The sequence below is a fragment of the Manis javanica genome, chromosome 7 (assembly GCF_040802235.1).
Source record: "Manis javanica isolate MJ-LG chromosome 7, MJ_LKY, whole genome shotgun sequence".
Taxonomy (NCBI): domain Eukaryota; kingdom Metazoa; phylum Chordata; class Mammalia; order Pholidota; family Manidae; genus Manis; species Manis javanica.
In genome coordinates, this window is record NC_133162.1 from 128,569,091 (window position 1) to 128,590,943 (window position 21,853).

At 38.5% G+C, this 21,853-nt stretch overlaps 2 protein-coding genes across 3 annotated transcripts in view; both read right to left on the bottom strand.

Annotated features, from left to right (window-relative positions):
* The window catches only part of FAP (fibroblast activation protein alpha), a 98,056-nt gene extending 85,249 nt beyond the window's left edge, over window positions 1–12,807 (bottom strand). For both annotated transcript variants that reach the window (XM_073241557.1, XM_073241558.1), the window contains exons 1-4: window positions 12,720–12,807; window positions 12,516–12,621; window positions 11,647–11,804; window positions 10,074–10,238 (exon numbers count right to left, since the gene is read on the bottom strand). The gene's annotated coding sequence lies outside the window, so the exon portion shown is untranslated. The remainder of the gene's footprint in view (window positions 1–10,073; window positions 10,239–11,646; window positions 11,805–12,515; window positions 12,622–12,719) is intronic.
* Window positions 12,808–13,359: 552 nt separating this feature from the next.
* On the bottom strand, window positions 13,360–21,580 carry LOC140850317 (interferon-induced helicase C domain-containing protein 1-like). The gene is given in 5 exon segments (XM_073240058.1): window positions 13,360–13,509; window positions 16,691–16,852; window positions 18,209–18,358; window positions 20,768–21,009; window positions 21,427–21,580. Coding segments are annotated over 5 exon segments (858 nt in total).
* Window positions 21,581–21,853: the final 273 nt, after the last annotated feature.

Sequence of the window (21,853 nt, forward strand, 5' to 3'; positions counted from 1 at the left end):
CACTCCATACCCCACTCCACCATTGCGGTAGCCTACTGAGAAAATAGAATTAGATCAGAGGGTCAGTTGGTCAAAAAAATTGCAAGGCACTACATTTCTTTGTGGGAGTAAAAAATATTCCTATGTTTTATTACACAAAGTATATGAGGCCAAGTTTAAGACTTGACAATTCTTGTCTGGTCTCTATCTATACTCTGCCTGTAGCTTCTGCCCGCCCCTGCTTCAGACACAGGCTTTTTCCTGCATGAATTGTGCATGTTTTTTCTTGCATTTACTCCTGTGGTAAATTTGAATTTTGAAAGAGAATTGTTAATAATGCTATATTTTAGTATAATGAGTATCTTAATGGTGTTGAATTCAGACTGTTTGACCGATGAGAAAGCCATGGAAGTAGATTTTAAAACAGTAAGCACATCTTACCACTTAGGAACCATATACTGCTACCATAAATAAGGCCAAGCCTCAGGTTTTCAAGAGATAAATCATATGCTATCATGAAAAGATCAACTGGCCTTGACTTGAGGTCTATGCAGTGTTAAGCCTACATATAAATTATCTTTCATATGTGTCTAGTAAATGATATGAGGAAAGATACTAGTAGCAAAATAAGATTTATAGATAAGAAAATAGGAAAGATTTTACCAACATGGGCTCAAGTCCTTGCTCAAATATCACCTTCCCAGTGAGGCTGAATCACTCACTTCAACCCACAGTTTTTCTTAGCTTACTTTTCTTTTTTTCCCCATAGATTTCACCAGCTCCCAATATCGTGTACTTTATGTATGCATGCAACATTTTTGTTGCTTATTCCTCTTTCCCCGTATGTAGCTCCATTTTTGGTTTGTTTCACTTACATATGTCAAGGGTACAGGAACAACACTTGGCATAAAATAGGTGCTTAATAAATATTGCTGTCTGAATGCATGAATGCATGCATGCATGAATGAATGAATAAATGAATAGATAAAGGGTATGGAGCTCACCTGCTGCTCACTGTGGGTCCAAGCTAGATAATGCTCAAGGAGAGCACCTCCAGGTGTGACTAATAAAAGGCCAAGCTCATTGTTGTTAAACGATCAGATATTAACCATTGTTATCAACAGTCATTTAATCCCTGTGCTATTGCCTCAGCGCGCCTTTCAACATGAATTGCAGTTCTGTTCATTATAACACGGAGCATTAGTAATAGGAGACTTTACTGCTGCTATTCAGATGTTTCCTGAGAACTGAGGAACGATTACCAGCTATTTATGAGAAGTATCTGTTTTATGGATTAGTAAAGTGAGAATCAGTTGAACTCCATGTCTACTTCCTCTTGACATTCTACTTAGTGAAATTTCAATGAATACATAATCTAATCAATGCCGTGCTGCATTCTCATAACTTCTTTAGCAACTTGTAGTTTAAAAATGCATACATAAAATCATCAGAATATTATAATTAGTTACAAGAGAAATCGTTTGATTAACTTCTAGAAATGCTAGAGATCTAGAAAAAAATCTTTGTGGGGTTCCTGTGCCAGAATTGTGGGACTATTTTTTTGACAAGTGATTTGCCATGCTTGTGGTGAATGGCTAAGATGATGGAGTCAGGGAGCCTGAGGGCTCTGAAAAGCTTGTGGGACTCTCTGGACCATCCGGCAGCTGAGGGATGGGGCGTTTCCTGTAACTGGCCCAAACTCTGGTGCACTAAGTTCTCCCTTTCATTCTCCTCCTCCCCCTCCAGGCTCATAGTGAGGCATCATCATTACCTAGGAGGCAGTCAGGAAGAAGGAAGGAGAGAGCAGTGGGCAGAACCGAGCAGCAGAAGGCAGACTCTGCCTCTTGTAGCCACACGATCTGCCCAGGCACTGATTTATTGTCCTGCAGTGTGATTCCACAGCAATGGCCACAGTGAGGTCTGAGCTCAAACCCAAAATTTCTCTCTTGATGAACACTGAAGCCTAGAGAAATTACTTTTTCTGTGATATTGAGGCATCACCTTTTATCCTCTTGTGATCCTGTTCCTACTCTCACAGTACAAAGGACCAACAACATTCCCTGCATCCAACTGGACTTCTATCATCTGATGAAAGGGCAAAGAAATCTCTTATGAAGAGTGTAAGAGGGGCCATGTGGCTGCATGAAGACTTGCTTTAGTTTTGCTTTTATTCAACTAACAGAAGTACCCAATTTCCACTGTGAGACATTCTCAAACATACTCTCAGGTCCTGAAGTAGGTGTTATTCCAGAATCTCCTTATCCCTATAATTCCTGCAATTTATCCTTCACAACGTAGGGCCCCTCCTTTGAAAGACCCCTCATCACTGACCTCTTGGTCAAATTAGGTCAAATCTAATTTCATAGAAGCACAGAAACTTCCATGGTTTCAGTATTTCTAAGTCATATCTTAGTAACAGACACAATAAAAACACTCAGAAAAAACATATTTTTCATACTTTAGCAACATATCTATCTGCTCTAAAATTCTTTTCCACCACCCCTCTGAACTATATCAAGACTAAAGTGGCAGCAAGATTTTTAAGGATAGGAAACATCTCCCACCTCGTATAAGATTTTATCCAGTCTTCTAATCTGACTTTATAGGCTAGATAAATTCTTTTAGGAATGAAAGAGCACTTCTAATCATCATCTTGCTACAGTCTGTGTAACGGTTAGGTAGCAGAACACCCAAGATATGAAACCAGTCACAAAAACTTCAGTAAGAGCCCAAATCAGATGGAGACTCCTGTCTCCTAACTCTCAGGTCAGGTCTAAGCTTTGACTACGTCTTCTTATTTAGGGCACTTGAGATACAGGGGAGGGTTCCCACTATATATTCTTACAAGTAATTGTCTTATCAGATATAAAGATATGTACAACCAGGAAGGCAAGAAGACTTCAGAGAATTAAGAGAAAATAAGAGAATTCAAAGCTAAGTGATAACTTACAGGAAGAAAAGTGGAACTTCATGTTTAAACTGAATTTTATTTATGTCTTTCTTAAAAAATAAAATAAATGTCTACAGTTGCATTATACACTATACAGGCCATTAGCCACAAGTGTCTATTGAGTCCTTGAAATGTGGCCAGTCCAAATTGAGATGTGCTCAAAGTGTAAAATGCACACCAAATATTGGAGACTTAACTGGGAAAAGAATGTGAAATATCTTATTAATAATTTTTATATTGATAACATGCCATTATTAGTATTTTTCTATATTGAGTTAAATAAAAGTTATATAATCTCATCTGTTTCCTTTAACTTTTTTAATGTGCTATTAGCAAATTTGATATTAGTATGTGTATCATACTACAGTTTTATTGGACGAGCTGGCCTAGAATAATCTTGAAGTCTGAGAAAGGTGTAATCATGTCATGCCACAGCCTCAGACAGAGCAGCGCCGAAAAGGGCCACTGAATGGGGAGAGCAGAAACCCTCCCCTCCATATTCCCAGAAACTCACTTGCCCGGCCTTGTTAGAACAGTAACCCCAAAGCACCTTCTTCAGTTCTTGGGAGACTGAGGTAGGATCTGGGTCATACAACTCGTCTGCCCCCACGAGTGGGGGAATGTATGTCGGAAGTAGGTGAGAGTCATTGTGCCACAGGAGGGAACTAGAGCTTTGGGAAGAAAAAGGATTTGCTTTATTCACAAATCAAGAAATTCTGTCTCCTTTTCTTCAGGACAAGGGAACTGAATCTGCCACAGCTCAGTGATCACTGTGGGTGGATGAGGAAACAGCTGGAGCCTAGTGAGCAAGTTCTTGGGTGCAATCAGACAGTTACCCATATGCCAGTGATAAGACCACCCGCGGCATTAGATGAAGACCAAGTAGAACTATGGATCATATTAAAAGCAAAAATAAGGTTCTTGTATGTGCTTCTGTCACCAACTGTGCTGTACTTTGTATTCCGTGCAGCTGTTTCCCCCAGTCCTGACTTTGTATTTCACCATCGTCCAGAATATCATTGTTCCCACTCTCAGTGCCAATGACCAAGACCGGCTTTTTATTACCTCAGCCTGAATAGTGTCATCAGCTCCTTCTTTCATGTTTCTCCTTCCAATTCTTTTTTTGTTTTTCAATATGATTTAGCCTATTAACTCCTTGTAGATCATCTTTTCTAAAACATGCCACGCCACTGCTCAGAAACTAGAATGACTTCATATTAGGTAACTGTTAAGCCCAGTTGCAGGCTGGCATGCCAATAGATAAGCAAAAATGCATTCATTTTTGTCTTTCTTCTTCCTCATTACCTCTTTTTGGAATGCATTTCCTCTTCTTTCTTTTTTAAATTGTTTTCAGAGAATTGTGAACATCTCATAACAAGGCAATATTCACATTTCTTATTCTCTCTAATTCAGAAGCTTTTTTCAATTGATCCCTGACTTCTCTGAGTTATACAATACCTATAATCTGCATACCACATGGTTTCTTGTATACTCCTATTAAAAAAATTTTTTTTTGAACATTTGTTTTATTTTTCTTTCTTTGATTTTTTGAGCCTGTAATCATTGAACTCTCAACCACTTTGAATCTCAGGGATTATATCTTAACAGCTCAAATCAGAAAAGGAAATTAATCTTTACTGAATGCTGTCTTTGTGTCAGTCTCTGCAAACTGTGTTCACCGTTTATTATCTGGAATCCTCTGTATTCCTTTTTCCTTCTGTGTGTGCTCTCCCTTCATCGTTTCCATATGGCCCTGCCAGGCCGCCCTCATGACTGATGCCAAGGAACACTGACTCAAGTATGCAAGCAGCAGATTTACTGGTGTGTAGGGACAGGAATAGGGGAATTTCCACCAGTAATTTCCATTTGACTGCAGCCTACTGTCTTGCTCCTGGAACCCCTTCTGTCTTGAACATTTTCTTCTTTCCTCTCTAGCTCCTTCTAACTGATCCTCCTTTATGCAAAACATTTTAAGGAGCTATAAGGCAGGCTCATCTTCAAAAAAGAGAAAAAAACACTGGGGCGGGGTTTCTAAAACAAAGATAGTTTTCTCTAAGAGGTATTTTGTGAGTGTTACATAATTTTAAAGATGTTATATATACTTTTTCTCATTTAATCTTCTCAACAATCAGTCACATGGTCTTTTATGTAAGAAAGGACGTTTTGGTCCCGTTATTGGTATTACAAAACTGGTTGTTTGGATTCAGAAAATGAAATTACCTAGTTCCAAAATACATCCTGTCCTGATTCTAAATTGTTTGGTTAGAGACTGGTCAGATGCATTTGACTCATTTCCTATGTGAAATACAGTGCTATACATAAGAGTAGTTGGGTATTTGAAAATTATAACTTCTTACGAACTAATTCTCATATTTCTTTACATATTATTGTGTGAGTCTGAGTCTAATCTGGTGGGAGAAACTACAGAGTGATCTGAAGAGATAAAAATTTAATACAAATAACTACGATGGGATTGGAGTAACAAAGGATTAGCTAATAAGAAGTAAAAAGAACTCTAAAAAATATAGAAGTAGCAGAGATTTGAAGTAGCCACTTTCCTTGTGGCTGAGATAGAGCGCCCAAGGCTGAGATTCAGACCCTGTGGGGGAGGACAGTTGTAGATGACTGAAAGCAAAGAAGTTGCCTGAAGCTGCCTTTTTGGAGCTTGCAGGAAAGTACATTCCAGATGCCAAGGAAAGCTGCTCAAGGAGAGGTGTCTTACTAAAGGCATTGTGCACAAAAACTGGCTGAGGAGATGCAGTTGCTGGCTACTGACTACTGCTGGCTGCCGTGCAAGACCCTGGCGCTGGAGGAAGACACATGTACTGCAGGAACTGGATGCTGGAGAAGCCACCCACACTGCAGAAGCTTGCCAAGACAGCAGCAGAACCAGGAAGCGAAACTCTCTCTCTCTGTATTTCCTCACCAGCGCCCTCTACAGGCAAAGTTTAAGTTATGCCCTCAGGCAGAGCAAGAATATTTAAAGGGCACAGATTCATGTTTAGGGAACAGATAAAAAGGTTGAATTTGGAGATGAGGGGCAAATACACTGATAACTGGCATTGTTAGTTTCTGATAGTACAGGAACCAAAAATTTTTAATATGATTATTCACAAGTTTCCCACGTCCGGCACGAAAACTCACTTATGTTTCAGGCATCAGTCAAGCCAAGGATAATGAATGGAGAGAGGAAAATGAACACAGTAAAATTATATTGATTTACATTATAAAAGGAAGTCCTGGCCTTTCCCCATGACTGTTACATCAGAAGTCAGCATCCTCTTTCACTAGTTTGTTTTTTCCTCAAACCCTTACAGAGGAGTGAATCTTAATAACAATTTTACTATTGTGTAATTAATGAGGTAAAGTTTAGTAATATTTTACAATCAAATGTTGTGTACAAAATTATCTCAAAATAGTGTATAAATACTTTAAGCCAAAAAACATCTAAACATAGCTAGAATAACTGTCTTTTCTAAAGGGAGTTTATTATAACCATATTTGATGGTAAAATTCTCCCGTATGGATTGTCACATGTTTTCCTTTTTTCTTATGTCCACACTCTCCATATTCAACACTTTCACCTACAAATGGGATAACCCCAAAACACATTGAGAAAGTTCCTGGACACTCCACAATCCAATTCAATCTCTCTCCTTCCCTTCTCTTATGGTATTGATCACTGTCTTCCATATGCTATTGATACTTTTGAACATGGCTAATCTCTACAAGTGAATCCTAAAAGCAAGATTCTTATTTTACTCATTATTGAGTAAAAGATCCTCACTATTGGGCAAGAGATTTTGTGAGTAAGATCATTATTTTACTCACTAGTCTCTATGCCTAAAATATGGCATCTTAAAAATGTAGGATTTAAAAGTACTTAATAATAGCTAAAGAAAGAATTGGTCATTTATAAGGTGTATTATAAGGTATATGTATAAATACATGTCTCAGTTAAGTTTATTTTATTTTTCCTTCTTCCCTTCTCATTTCTTTGTCTATATGTTTTAGTGTGGCTATCTTTTTATTCTCTTTGTGTCTATCCCTTTTTATCTATTTATTCCCTTTCTTACCTTCATTTTCTCTTTTTCCTCTCTTGAGCAGAGCATAACATTTTACATGAAATGAAACTTTTGAAAATGTGTTTGTTATAGTTATTTGAGATTCACATTTTATCTCAAAATAAATGAGTGATAGAAATCAAAACACTGAATTAAGCTGTTTATGTAAGGCCTTATCTTTCTCCATGAGGTTAATGGCTTTCAACAGAAAAAACTATTTGGTCTAATTAAACACAAGAAACATCATGTTTTAGGGAAGAATTTGGGATTCACTTGTCAAATGAGATAAATACTTTGAAGGTTATGGTAAGTTGCAATTTCGAACTCAACAGGTTATTTATCATGAATTATGCAAAGTAAAGTCATGAAATTATAAACCTAAGTCAAATACCAAGGAAAAAAGTAAATTTGGTTGTAGAAACTTTGGTGTGGTATTGAATTAAGACTAATCTCCGGTGGACAGCCCTAGTCAATGTAACACTGAATCAATTGTTTTGGTAATTTAGTATTACACAGATTTTTATAGCTTGAATCACGATCATTTCCAACTTTGTGAAGGGATTCAAAATGGAAGAACTAACCCATTCAACAGTTCACTGATCCTATGTGTATACAATAAAATACATAAAGGACAGCAGAAGACAGGGTTTGAAAAGGATATTTCAGTTGAAAAAATACTCACCTTTGGTTCATTACTCTATACATACATAACTGAATTAAACATTTAAATTTTTTTCATAAATGTCAAAATATCAACTTTTGAAATTAGTATATGAAAAATAATATACTTTATACTTCATCAAATAATACATCTTAAATAGAGTACCATATATATTGTAAGAACTTCATGGTTAAAAACTATTGCCTATAAATAGTCTGTTCCTCTTCCCATGGCCCCACCTAGGGTATGGCCTTTAATTTGGTTTAAAAATTATGAACTTATAGGGCTCATCACTGTTCAATTTCATCTGCAAATGAGATGTTTATGGAATGAATAATTTCATATAAAAAGGGATTGGTAATACTCTGGAATATATCTAAAAATTACAAATGATGTCTTCAATGCTTTCTATATGTCTTTCATATTTTATAACCTATGACCTGAGAAAAAAGTTCAGAGATTTAGAACAAATAAAAACCACCACCACTCTTTAGGTCGGTAATTAATGTTTAGGTGTTACAACCCAATCTCTCTTTTTCTTTTTCATGGGATTTATGACTGGGTGGCATACAACAACATTATTATATTAGTCTTGAAGATGAAGACAGAATATAACTAAAATTGTATTTACATAACAGACCTAGTAAGGTCCTATAATCAACTTGATAAATAAGTGTTGAGCTCTATGTTTATATTGATACCCATATTTGTTGCACATACAGAAGATATGGACTTCATACCTTCCCTCTAGCTACACTGATTAGCATATTCATATAAACTATGCTTCATTAAATCTGCTACTTCTTGGATTAAGCCCTGTAGATTAAACATTGGATGTGGGGGCTCCAATTCTGTGTATGTCCTGCTTATCAGCAAACACTGGTCTGCAGTTTGCTATTGTGCTACACTTTCAGCTAATCTACAAGTGCTGCTACTTTACCAGCAGCCCCTGCTACTGTATTTTATACACTGATTCCTTCTAAGTGCCAACAATACCCAAATTCTCATGACAGTACCTCAAGGTTGGTATTAATTCCCTGTAGTCCAAGAGCGATTAAGTGAATTGCTCAAGTCACAAAACTAGTGAGGATCCGAACCCCAGTTTTTCTTGCTCCACGCTCTCCCCATAAAAACAAAGATGTGATGCTCAGTGAAATAAGCGAGGCGGAGAAAGACAAATACCATATGATTTCACTTATTTGTGGAATATAAAAACAAAGCAAAACAGAAGGAACAAACAGCAGCAGACTCACAGCCACTGAGAAGTGACTGGTGATTACCAAGGGGGAGGGTCTGGGGCAGGTAGTGGGGGAGGGGGATAAAAGGGCACAATAACTTGCAATCACAATATAAGTTGATTATGGGGACTGTTGAACCACTGTGACGAACATTTGAAACCATCATCAGATTGTATATTAACGATACTTTCATTAAAAAAATGGCGTATCTTGTACAACTAATTAAAGAGGAATTCACAAATGGGAGAAGACTGAAGCTTACTGTGTTTCAAATCAACTTCATAACTCTTAGAAAGAAACAAAATACTTCTCTTTGTTTTTCTCTTTATTGCCGTGACTCATGCCATTGTTTAGCAGCTTTGGGAAAGGAGCACTTTGTCCCGCTCAGGGTGAGTGATGCCTGCTTTCCCTGTGTGTCTCTCCCTTAAGTTCGGAAAACCTGACGGGCGGGCACTGAAGCTGGGGAGGGACACAGGAGCTTTTTCTTTGGAGAACATGAAGGATGTCTGCTGAAGAGGTGGAGAGGAAGGGCTTCTAGCCACTGCAAAGGCACGCATTTGAGGGAGGATCAGGGTGACGAGAAAAGACTGTAGCAAGAATATTTGGTAGAAAATATCAACAGTACCCAAAAAGCAATTTACTTTGGGGTTGAACATTGCTAGCATTTTCTCACTTTCTATTGTTCTTTCCTATCAGCACATAAGTCTGTTTGATTGTTTTACATCTTAAAAGCAACAATTCCTACCAGAAACTCCAAATCCTCTTTAGCTGTATGTTCAACTGAACTGAAAAAAATAAACCACCAAAAGTCTCCTTTCCCCTAAGGCTTAACACTCAGATGTAGAGACTATTACATTGCAGAGAAAAAATATTTACCTCTCTGAAAGCATTTTTCACTTTTAACAATTGCCTGTGATATAGACAGACTGTCCTCTGGAACCATTTGTTACTCATTGTGTGTGCCTCAATGCCTTACATTCAAGGTATTTATATAAACTACAATTTACTGTATTTTAATTTTATATGATTTGAAATGATCTCAAACTTCTGGCATAAACCTTATGTTTCATATGTACAAAGTTGGCCAATGATCTACCGTTTTGGAAAAACTTGTTCTAAAATTCCTAATACTTACAGGCCTTTCAAACCTGCCTTGAGACACATGCCTTTAGCCAGTGTACCTGTTTTATGAGATGCCTGCAACATCCTTTGGCAGATATGAGCTATCTTCAAATATGTAATGTACTTAGCAGATATTTAGCCCACAGCTGATATTATCACCAGTCACTGGACAAGCTCTTAGAATGAAAGCAGCCTGGACATTCAAAGCATGGATTATAAGAAATCTAGAAAAAAAAAAAAAGAAAGCTAGAACAGTAAGTAACATTTGATATCATTTAATCCTATCTCTCATTTTCTAGGAGAAGAAACATAGGACTTGTGAGATAAGGTTCTCAAAGTTGCCTAACTAACTGAAAATTTTGTGGGGACTAAAACTTGGCATTCTAACTCCAGGCTGGCATCTCCATGTCATGAGCGTATTCTGTAAATGACTCTAAAATACGGTAAGTGTTAAATTGTTCAGTAACAGTCCATCAAAATGTTAGGGCTATTGCAACTGTTTTTGAATGAAATACATGCACCATAGTTTGAGTTTTCAGGTACCACCTCCTATTAAAGTTTGTACCATTTGAAGCATGTATTTTAAAACTTTGAAGTAGAAATGACACTTCTTTATTGAAAAGAAAATGTCTGGAAAACATAAGTGAAAAAATCTGATATTTGTTGATACCTCAAAGAGTCTATATAAGTTACAGTAGTACATTTAGCTATTTTATGCATTTGGTTTCTTGCATAGTTTCCAAAATGTTCTAGAAGACAACAGTACTTTAAATGGAGTCAGCTGGAGTTTAAAAAATATTTTCAGAAAAACCACCATCTTTTTTGTGCTCTTGCATTCCAAGAGCTCTGATTGGTTAGTATTCACCTTAACTCTTAGGTCTTATCAAGAAAAAATTCAAAGCTACTGTTATATTGAATTTAATTGATCTATGAAAACCACAGAAAAGTTTTCTTTTTACTCCCTCTAATAATTTTTTTCTCCTTAGCCATAGGAGGTGACTCTCCGTGGAGCAGACCATCTGTGAGACTGGATCAGTAAGTGTGGTCACAACGGCCAGCTGCGGCTCTGTCTCAGTCGCGTGGCTCTTCCATGCAAAAACAGGCTGCTAGTCTCCTGGGAGAATGTTCTGAAGTGCTGGGCCCTGTGTCCATCTCCAAAAGATCACACTCGGTTCAGAAACGCTGAAAATGTCACAGCCACAGACTTACTCTTCTGCCTGGGACTAGGGAGGGGTGGGGGGTAGATAGTTCCTCTTTATTCCTTAATAATGTCCAGTATCTGCTCCCTAAATAAGTAAATCCCTATCCATAGACAAATCCTATGTGAACCCTGGACATCTCCATGGATACAGGTCATCTTGTAGATATTAATAACTAGTCAGGATGTAACCACCATTCCCGTTGTTAGGCAGTTTTTGAGCATCCTGTTACGTTCAGGGAGGGCATGCTGAGGAGGTAAGTCTCCAGCTACCTGATGCTACTACCTAATAATACCTTCCCTTTTAAGGAGCTTCATATTTTTTGAAGTACTTTCTTATGTACACATATATCCCTAAATCACAAAAACTGGTGCAGTGAGAGAGACGGAATTCTAAGATGGCCTCCAAGATTTCCGCCTGCTGGTGTACATACCCTGAACAATGCCCTCGCTGGAGTGTGGGCAGCACCTAGGAATGTGATGAGACAGTCACTTCATCTTCATCCTAGCAGTTAGGACTTCATCTTAACAGACGTAAGGCAGAGACTCTTCTGCAGGCCTTGACCACCACATAGCTGGGCTACAGAAGGCCCTGTGAATGGGACATGCGGTGAGGGCGGCCTCTGGAGCCCAGAGTGAGCCCCAGTGGGCAGCCAGCAAGAACACTAGAATCCCAGTCTTCAGTTTCAAGGAATGGCCCCCCAACAACCTGAAAAATGTGGCAGTGATTCTTTCCCTGAGTACCCAGGTAAAAACATCGTCTGTCTGATGCCTTGATTCCAGCCTCCTGAGACCCTGAGCACAGGCCCAGCCCAGGCCTCTGACCCACGGAACATGTGCAAGAATAAATGAGTGTTGTTTTAAGCCACTAAGTTTCTGGTAATTTGTTATGCAGCAATAGAAAACTAGACAAAAGTGAAAGCAGATAATGTGATAACTCTCACTGTTAAGGACTAAGACTGGTAATCTGGATCCTCATTTATACTCCAGCATTCTTCCCATAGTACTCTAACGCTCCACAGTAATAAGTAATACTGGTAGGTTTTCTTTACAGCTCTCCACTAACAAGATAGATGATTGAAAGCATAATATATTGTCTTCCTCTATACAGCCCAATGCAGAATACAGTGATTATTTTAATTTTTACATCAGTTCTGGAGTACAATGAAAACATATTAATCATATTAAATATTGAGTTGATGATATTTTCAAAGATTCTTGAATCAAATGTCAATCCTCATCACTAAGCAAACAATACAGTGAATACTCAAGACCAGGGAATGTGACAGGGAATTCTACCCACTTTTTGTATTGTTTCTTTGGTTTGTTATTTTTGAAAACCATTACAAAATTCTTATTTTGAGACAAGGCAAATCTAAGCCTTTGTGCACCATCATTGTTCCCCAAGCCTGGAAAACAAAAGAGAGTGGGAGGAAAAATTAAATGCACATTCAATTAAAAATTCCTTTAGGCCAAAGTGAAAAGAGGGCAACAGCCAGTTACTCACTTGGCCACATTTTGTGCAGATAATCTTGCCATTTGCTTGATAGTGTGCAAACTTCTTTATTAGTGCTTTGTTCTCTCTCACGAGGCAGAGCTCCCTAAAATTATCAAAGAGGAAGGAACATCCCTGAGAGTTTGCAAAGGACCGATATGCAGCCCAAAGGCACATGCTGGCAGCCCTGAAGTTCAGCCACATGCAGGCATCATGCCACAGCTCAGGCCCCTCCCCCTCTTGCCTCCCCGGGCCAGCAGACAGGTGTCCCCTTTCCACGCGCATGCCTCTTGGGGGGCATGCTGCCTTCTGCAGCTTCTTTCAAGTGTGTTGATTATTTTAACCAGGTTTAAGTTGTTCAGAAATTTGAGGATACACCAAACCAATGAGCCTTGGGCCAAAATGGCTTTGGGTCTTATACTTCTCCCTCCCTGCCTGAGTGCAATATATTTGAAAAACTGACATTTGAAATAGGAATATAATTTGTGGATTAATGGAGGGGAAGTTCTGAAAAATAATGAACCTCCTTTGTACTGTTTTGGAAGGACATTTATAATACAACCTGCTTCACCCTTTATAAAGAAACTTAAAATTGAGTCTTTCTGGTCTTACTTGAATTCTGCTGTCACGTGGCCCTGGCGCATCCTCTCAATTACGTGATACCCTCACTAGAGCAGGCGAGCACACTGCAGAGTTTGCAGAGGCGACTAATTAATGATGGCTTATCCCTGTACTGCTTTGCCCTACTTCTTTTGATTTTGATTTTCTTTTCCATTATACTTTGCATGTGTACTTCCAAAATCTGCATCAAGAAAAAATACTTAATTCATATTTCACTGAAGTAAGTCTCTTGGAATTTAGAGATCTTAGGTTGTTATGAAAATATACACTTGACCCATAGTCTAGAAGTAAAAAAAATGAGGCAATAGTCCTTAAAGGATTTAGTATATAATCTTCTGTAATCATGGATACGTGGGACTCTCGGGTGTTCATAAAACAACCTCTTCAATTTCAGAAAAGTTCTAATGTGAGAAAATCCTTAGCAACATTCAACAACAACAAAAAATCTCTCCCTCTAACCTCCCTTGCCCTTTAGGTTTAATTCTGTCTCATAAAATAAGTCTAAACCTTCTTCCATATGGAATGTCTTTAAAGAACTAAGCACTATGATTACTTACCCAGTCTTCTCTTATCCCTAATAAGCCCCCAGTTTCTTCCATCTTTCCTCCTGTCATAATTGCCAGGCTCTCCACTATCTTGGTCAATCTCTTCTTTGCATGTTTGTGGCAGAAACTACTAGTTTGCTACCCAGTGTCCATTCTTCCTAGAAACAGAACTATAATTTTATTCTGGGTGGAAATTTGCTAGCTAAATGACTACATTTCCAAGCTAGTGGCCAATGAGATATAAGAAGAGTTCAAGTGGGATTTCCAGAAAGGATCCTTGAGTATCAGGTAGCTGCCATGTGCACTTTTGGCCCCTTCCATCTTCTTCCTCCTTCCTGCCAAAAGTGAGAATGTGGCAGCTGAAATTCTAAAACTATCTTTGACCTCAGCAATGGAAGCCATGTATTAAAGGGCAGAGGAGAGAGGGGTTTTGACTTTCTCATGACATCATGGAGCTATGGTTTGAGTCTAGATTGCCCACATTCTTTACGTGCAAGCATAAGCCCCAATGCCCTGTCTTCCAGCTCTGTGACTAGCAGCGGACCTTAGTTCACAGCAGAAACTGTAGTTTGTGAGAGGTGTAAAACTTGAAATAGGGACTGGCCAGTTCTCTCACCTATGCAACTCCACAGTAGAAAAATATGTTTCCTAAACAATTTAACTCCAAACCGAACTTCTCATAGATGACAAATTCACATTAAACTGTGGAAAAAGCCATTCCTTTTCTTAAGACCAAAGGGAATTTTTCAGTAAAAGTGAGTCATCAGTGCCGACCAACAAAGCCAAGCGGCCCTCCCCTTTGGCTCTCCCCTCTGTGCTTTTGGCTTTTATTTAGCACAGAAAAGAGAACAAAACCTTGCAAGGAAACCTGCGGACTGTGGGATAGTTTAGTCGGACAAGTACAAAGACTAATTTCCTATATAAATTATAAATATAATAAATTGAAGTATTCTGTTTCCTGAAGGTTTAATTAGGTTGTTATTGCAATGTATTTATGGTTCAGCAAGCTGATTAAAAGATTTGTATGGGCAATTAAGAAACACCTAATGAATGCAACAAAAACAAATAAAAATAAAACCCAGGTCAGTGTACAGAAATGTAACCAGGACACTGGAAAGTAAAAGATTAGTTCTAAAATAGTAAGGAATATGAAATAATCAGAAGGGGAAAAGAAAGGAAAAGAAAAGAAAAGGAAAAAAATATCAGAGTAAATATACAAGGAAGCTCAACTATAATCAGTCTACATCCAATAAACTGAAATAATGCAGCAAAAGTTGGGTCAATGCCAAGGAAAATGTTAAAGATCTTCAACTTGCTCCTAGAAGTCTGATTTAAGAAGATTTTAATTATGCATAAACTCTGCACATGATCTCACTTTATGTGTCGACTCTCACCATTCATTAGTGGTTTCTTGAACACTGTGTTGAGGATTCTCAACTCAGAAGAAAGGAGTGCTGTGACCCTGCAGCAGTGTCTCCTGGGGGCACTGAACAGGGCAGTGGTAGAATGTACCCCCAGACCGTAGCCATCACTGCTTAGGGAAGTTTAAGCAACGCAGGTCTTTAGCCAAAGGAGACCTAAAAGTCCATTCTGGGGCTCCCAAAGGGATTGTGTCTTGTTCTAGAGATTATCTGGTAAAAATCTGACTCATAAAAGCCAAAGACTGTCCTACAGTTCACTCCAAAAAACTGGTGTTAAAACATCAATCTTTGAAAACACCCACTTGATTCATTTATCTAGGACATTAAATGTAAGGCAGTAACTCTCTAGTGGCATTATTTGACCACAGATATTTGATTTGACACTAAAAAATGTTTGGTTTGCCTTACGTTTAAAGGGGTTTTAAAATATAAGTTTGTGTAGAAACCTGGCCAGGAAACGGAGTTGGTTATAGCAAAGCACACCAATGTAAAGGCATCCCTTTCATGAAAGTCTATTTAGGGTAGAGCCAATTCCAATGTTAAGAAACTAACATTCACACCCATATGCAAGGGTGTGAATTTTCTTCTAAATGGATTGTTTGCTATTATAGTAGTTACAGTCTTTAATTCAGTGGTATGGGGGATTTCCTGGAATATTGTAGAAATGCATTCTTCCTTCACTGCCTTCCTCTCAGAACCCAAATAACCCTACTTTAGTGAACTGTGATGAGGCTGGATGACATGGTATGTATTTTCTTATTACTCAGATCTGGCCTCAGTGTTACCCCCCAATTTAGATGGGGCTGGGAAGTCTTCCCCAATCACTACATCTACAGTACCCATCTAGTGACGTGTTTCACATCACCCTATTCTAATTCTCCAGTATCTATCTCTATGCGATGTATTTCTTGCTTTGTTTATGTTCTATTATTTTGTTTCCTCAAATATCACCATTTACAAACTAGAATATAAGCTTCAGGCAGCAGGTGACTGTGTTGTCACCTTGCTCTCTGTTTCTAGAACGTTGCCTGGCACGTAGTAGGCATTTCATAATATTTCTGGAATGAGCAATTTGTGTCTATACAAACAGAGTGGATGAAACCAAAATTATGAAGCTGGTTTAAATGGGACAGTTACATTGGCCTTCCTGAATCAAGGGCAGGCTAAATTTATTTTATCAGACTTCATGGCTGGTTGCTCTGGAATGGCTGCCTGACAATCTCTGCTCACCACAGATCTTGATTCTTTGTGAATCTGGATGAAGCACAGCTCACCAAACTGGAGCTTCAAATTCAGTACAATTTCTGTCTGGAGACTTAGCCACAAAAATATCAATGGCAACCATGTGCAGCTATTTTAAAGTGAAAACCAACTTCAGAGAGGCCAAAAACAATACCTTATGAGCATACTCGTCTGGTTTCATATTTTGAACATGGTCTATGGCTTTATACGTCATTTTCTCTTGGAAATCATTAACCGTCTCAAGTTCAAAAGCTTCTGAGCCGCTGTGGCCTACCAGGACTTAGGTGCTCTCCTCTGCCCTGGCTCCAGCTCTGGCCTGAGAATACAAGGAAATCAGTGAACAAAGGGCTATGCCTTGCTGAGAACTCTCCCAGTTTGGGCCTGGAATGATATTACTATTCAGTGTCCCCTCAAATGAGTTATCTATTGTCTATAAAGTTGGTTATTATCTATTCTTTGCAAGTTAGCTACTGGAAATTCAAAATGGACTTTTATGCAGAAACAATGTTCTAGAATGAAGACAGTCCGGTCCCTTGACCTAGCCTCAAAATCTCAATTCCACAACACCATCCTGACCAGGTGTTTTGTCCCCCAGACCCCTCAAACTCTGGGAACTGTCAACCATGACTTGGACTGGGGAGGAAGGATGAGTGGGTGGAGCATCTCTGACCTTGACCCCAGGGCAGTTGGGAGTGCAACTCTGTTCCTGGCACCTCAGGGCACTGGAGGGCTTTTCCACATGAAAAATGCTCAACATGGTGATCAATTTCTGTATTCGTTTTTATAAAACGACATTTAGGTACATTTTGGGGGTGTTGCAGCCTGGCCCAGGAACCTAGCTACCAACTGTAGTATTATCCATGTGAAAAATGCATTCTAGGCAATAAACCACTGACTGACAAATCAACTCCTGAAATGCCATTAATTCCTAATTTAGTAGCAGTCTGGTTATCTTAGTCTTCCATGAGTTGCCATTTTAGGATGCGATTTAGAGCATTAAAAAGTAACTGGTTAATTTTAAAGAAAGAATATATTCTATCTATTAACCAGCACAGCTGAGAACATACACAACAGAAGGTAGCAGTTACATTGTAAACACAGAATGGGTAAAAGATAAAGTGAAATTGCATGAAAACCAGGACATCTCACTATTGTTTTCTGTTTTTGCATATGTAAGACCGCCCACATTTTGTTGTGGAAAATTTTCAAACAGAAAGAAAAACTGAAAGAGTAAGGAAGAAACATGCAAAAACAGTAGGGATCCCTGAGGTGTGGATGTGCTCCTTTATCAGATGTATCAGACATTCCTGGTCCACATACACTCCAGGAATAAAGGGCCTGTGTCATGTTCCTGAGAAGTCTCAGGACATAGAAACGGCAACCGCAGAAGAGTTGTTGTTTAAAAGCACAACAGGTATCTGGCTGTCATCTGAATTAAATAACAATATAAAAGACAGTCTCTTCTCTTTTTCTTACCGAGGTATAATTGGCATACCATTATATTGGTCTCAGGGGTGTAACACAATGATTTGATAGTTGTATGCATTGTGAAATGATTTGTCTTTTGGTAGGAAAACAGGTATATTTTTTAGAATTGTGCTGTTTTACTAAAAGAAAACAATTAAAGTAACACAAAACCAAAAGTTAACATATTAGAGGTATTTGAATGTACCTGGACCAGGGCTGTTTCATCTGTGATGAGATCGTAACGGCTAACGATATTACATTCTTTAATATCCAGACCTTCTTCAGCCACTGCGGTAGCAATAAGCAGATGTATTTTTCCTGTGTGAAATTTACTAATGACTTCTTTTTGTTCATTCTGTAGAAACATTTTAATAAATTAAATTTTGTGATGCTAAACACATTAAAATCTTCTAATTAGGAGAAGAAATAATAAATTGCAACTGGTCAGTGTAAATCAAAGGATTAGATCATACACGGATTCACTGCCATCTGCTTTTGGCATTGAACAAAGACATGATGGTGAGACAACATTTGATTTCCAATCTGGGATTACCACACAATAACAAAAATATTTCCATCCTCCAGTCTGGAGGTGGGAAGACCATCATTTATGCCAAGGAAATAAACTGATGGGCGGCTTGGGAGGCAGGGAGGGTGAGATGTTTGCAGTTAGGAAAAGGATAAGGCAATGAGAAACTAAAATGGGCTTGCATTTCACAACATTACCTTCAAAATCTTTGACATGCGGAGAATAAGATGCAGTGACACTTTTAAAGACTATTGAGTTTTGAGTCACAGAGAAAATATACCCTGCATACCATGTTCGGTCACTTTAAGACTTACGCAGGAAGAAATGTATATGGGATATTTCTGGAAGGACATGGAAGAAACTGAAAACACTGGCGGCCTCCAGGGAGGGAGGCAGTGGAAGGCTGGAGGACAGTGGTATGCCCTGTGCCTTACTCATCCAAAAGGGGTAAATATACTATCTGTTCAAAGGGGTGATATGAATCAAAGTGAAAGAATACATTATTAAAAACACACTTTTTAAAAATTGTATTCAAATGAAAAAAATCTGAATTTTGAAAGTTAATGTAAGTAAAGAAATTAAATATGCACTCTGGGCCCTGCATAGGAGGAACAGAGAAGCACAAACTAGCCAGACACAAGCAGTGTCGTTTTATTTTCATAATCACTGTCGTCAAAGCTGTTGGCCCAGTTGGCCTTTGGTGCACATTCATACTATCTTTTGCCTCGGTATGCAAAACAAAAACAAGCATGTGAGACCAACAGCATGCTCTCCCATCTCCTTCCCTTTCTTCTAGAGACACCATGTGACTTTATGTGACTCCTAACTGCTGGGGAATCCTGCAGAAAAGTGCCTCTCCAGTCTTCTTTAATAATTTCTCCCTCTTGCACTCATGTCCACTGATAAAAACTTACATGATTTTGGACTTTCGCAGAAGATGTCTGTGCCTTAATTGAAAGGAATAACTTTAATAATGAAAATTCAGACAGAGTCAGACCCTCTAATCACATCAAGTAGATGCCGACTCCCTCTCCCAAAGAGTAAGTCCAACTCAGTTTATTGTCAGTGAGCATGTGGCAAGTAAGGATTGGGAAATGTTCTATATTTTGACATGCAGCACCCAAGTTTTAAATGGATAAGGAGCAAAAAGTACCTTGAAAACACATTTTCCATTTGTACCCCATCTCTTTTCAAAGAGGAGCTGAGGCCACATACTATCAAAGTCACAAAACAAAAACTACTATAATAGAAACTTAAAAACAGGACCAAAAGTGAAATAGAATAGATGTACTACTTGTAAGGATTAACTCAGAGGCTGTGACACTGAACTTCTGTTTTGCCTATGAGCTTCCTGGGAGCTAAGGCAAAAAGGGAAACATGTTACTAGCTCTCATCACAAAGGAGGAAGTAAACTCTTTACCCAAGGAAAACAATGCTTTCTGTGGCATAAATTTTAGAGGTAACTAACAGGAGTACATGTAGAGAGTATATTAAGAGTTATAATGGGCAATTTCAAGAACTACTTTTTTTTTCAGTAAACAGGGAAACAGATTTAATTTTCTTCAAATGGTGATGAGCATAATAGAATTGAAATGTCCCCTTGTCCAGCAAGACACCAGATCAATATGGCTTCAGAACATTTTACTCTAACAAGCTGTCATTGCTTCACCTATGCTTATAATACCTACAAGTACCTTTTTTTCTCATTACCAAGTGATCTTCCTGTGCACAAAATTAGTATAATGAAATGAAAACAAAAGTCTTAAAAAGGAAAAGAAAATATCTCATAGTCTCAAAATCTCTAACACATAAAATGTCTTAAGTGTTCCAATTTCCCTTACACATCTCATCTATGCACACGTATTTTACAAAGTTCTAATGTCAGTGCACACCTTTTTGTGGGATTTGATTTTTCCACTTGATATTTCCACTTATCTGTTAACCATTTTCTCATGTTGTTAGCAAGCTTAAGTGTCCATCAATTTTTCCAAAGGAAACTCAATTTTGAAAGTTCCTCCAAGTGGGTGAAAAAAAATGACTCCCAGAACATGGCTTAGCCCATAGAATACTACAGATTAGATTGCTCTTGAACTCACATATACTTTTTTAAGAACAAGTGTTTTATTCTGTAAAATTATTTGTGGAATGGTGAGAGAATTGATGAAAAAAGACTACTGCTGCAACTCATTTGAGAAGAGGGATGACAGTGTAAGAAATTCCAAAGGCTGTTTCTACCTGTGTCGGGGGCTTGAACTCACTGCTGTGTCCAGCTCCAGTCACGTGCTGGGCCTTGACACCTACTTCAGCGAATGTGCTGAGTTCAGTGATCCACTGGGAAAGAGCATACACACTCTGTCGTGTTTTTGTGAAAATTATTCCTCAGGCTGATTCCTCAGTCCTTGCACTCTGTCCCAGGATAGTGCTTCTTAATTCGGTCAGCTTCACATTTTCATGTTCTGGGTTTGCTGCCCAGCTTTTTCAATGTTTTCTTATTATCTTTAAGAAAAAATTAGTTTAAGTTAGTAAAATACGTGAATGATTACACAAAATTTAATGAAAAATGAACATTAAAAAGATTTTATGTAATGATGTACCGACCTGTAGATCAATACAATTTATCTTGGGCTGTACCTAATGACCAGATTAGTTTAGTAAGTTAAGGTACTGCAGGCATCTTGATAATACAACCAGGTAGTCAAACGATTGATTGTAGTCATATAACTCATGGCTAATCTGATCACATCAATGAGAAACTGTCTCACTATGAGTGAGATTTCTTCTTCCAAACGAGATTTTCATCCGAGGGTCTTCTGAAGAGCTCTTGAGCAGCAGTGGGCTCAGGACAAGGACGTAAGTGCATGAAACTGCACAATAAATGTTACATTGACTCTTACCAAGAAATGAATTCATGAGAAAATCATCTGCCCCATCCAGTTTCAAAGCTTTCTTTTGGTCACCCTCCCCTTCATCGCCGTTGCCACCGCTGTCGCCACTCTTTTCCTTTTCGTCATTATAGAAAGTTTCAAGGTGACGATATGCATCAATCATTCAGATTGTACCATTGATTTGCAAGGTCCCATTGGGCTTCCTCAGATTCTCTGCACATGCGCGGTCTCTGTGGTTTCCTTCTTTGGCAGCTACGAAAGAATACATGTGCAGAGAAATAATGGCCGAACACACCCCCTGAAGTTGTGCTGTGGGCCTGGATGTGTTTATGATACTGATTCCAAATTGGGCTTCACCTTGTTCTTGAAAAGGGCACATTTAGGCTCAAAATGTGCCATGAGCTCTACAAGTGGCAAGCTTGCCAACCCATAGACT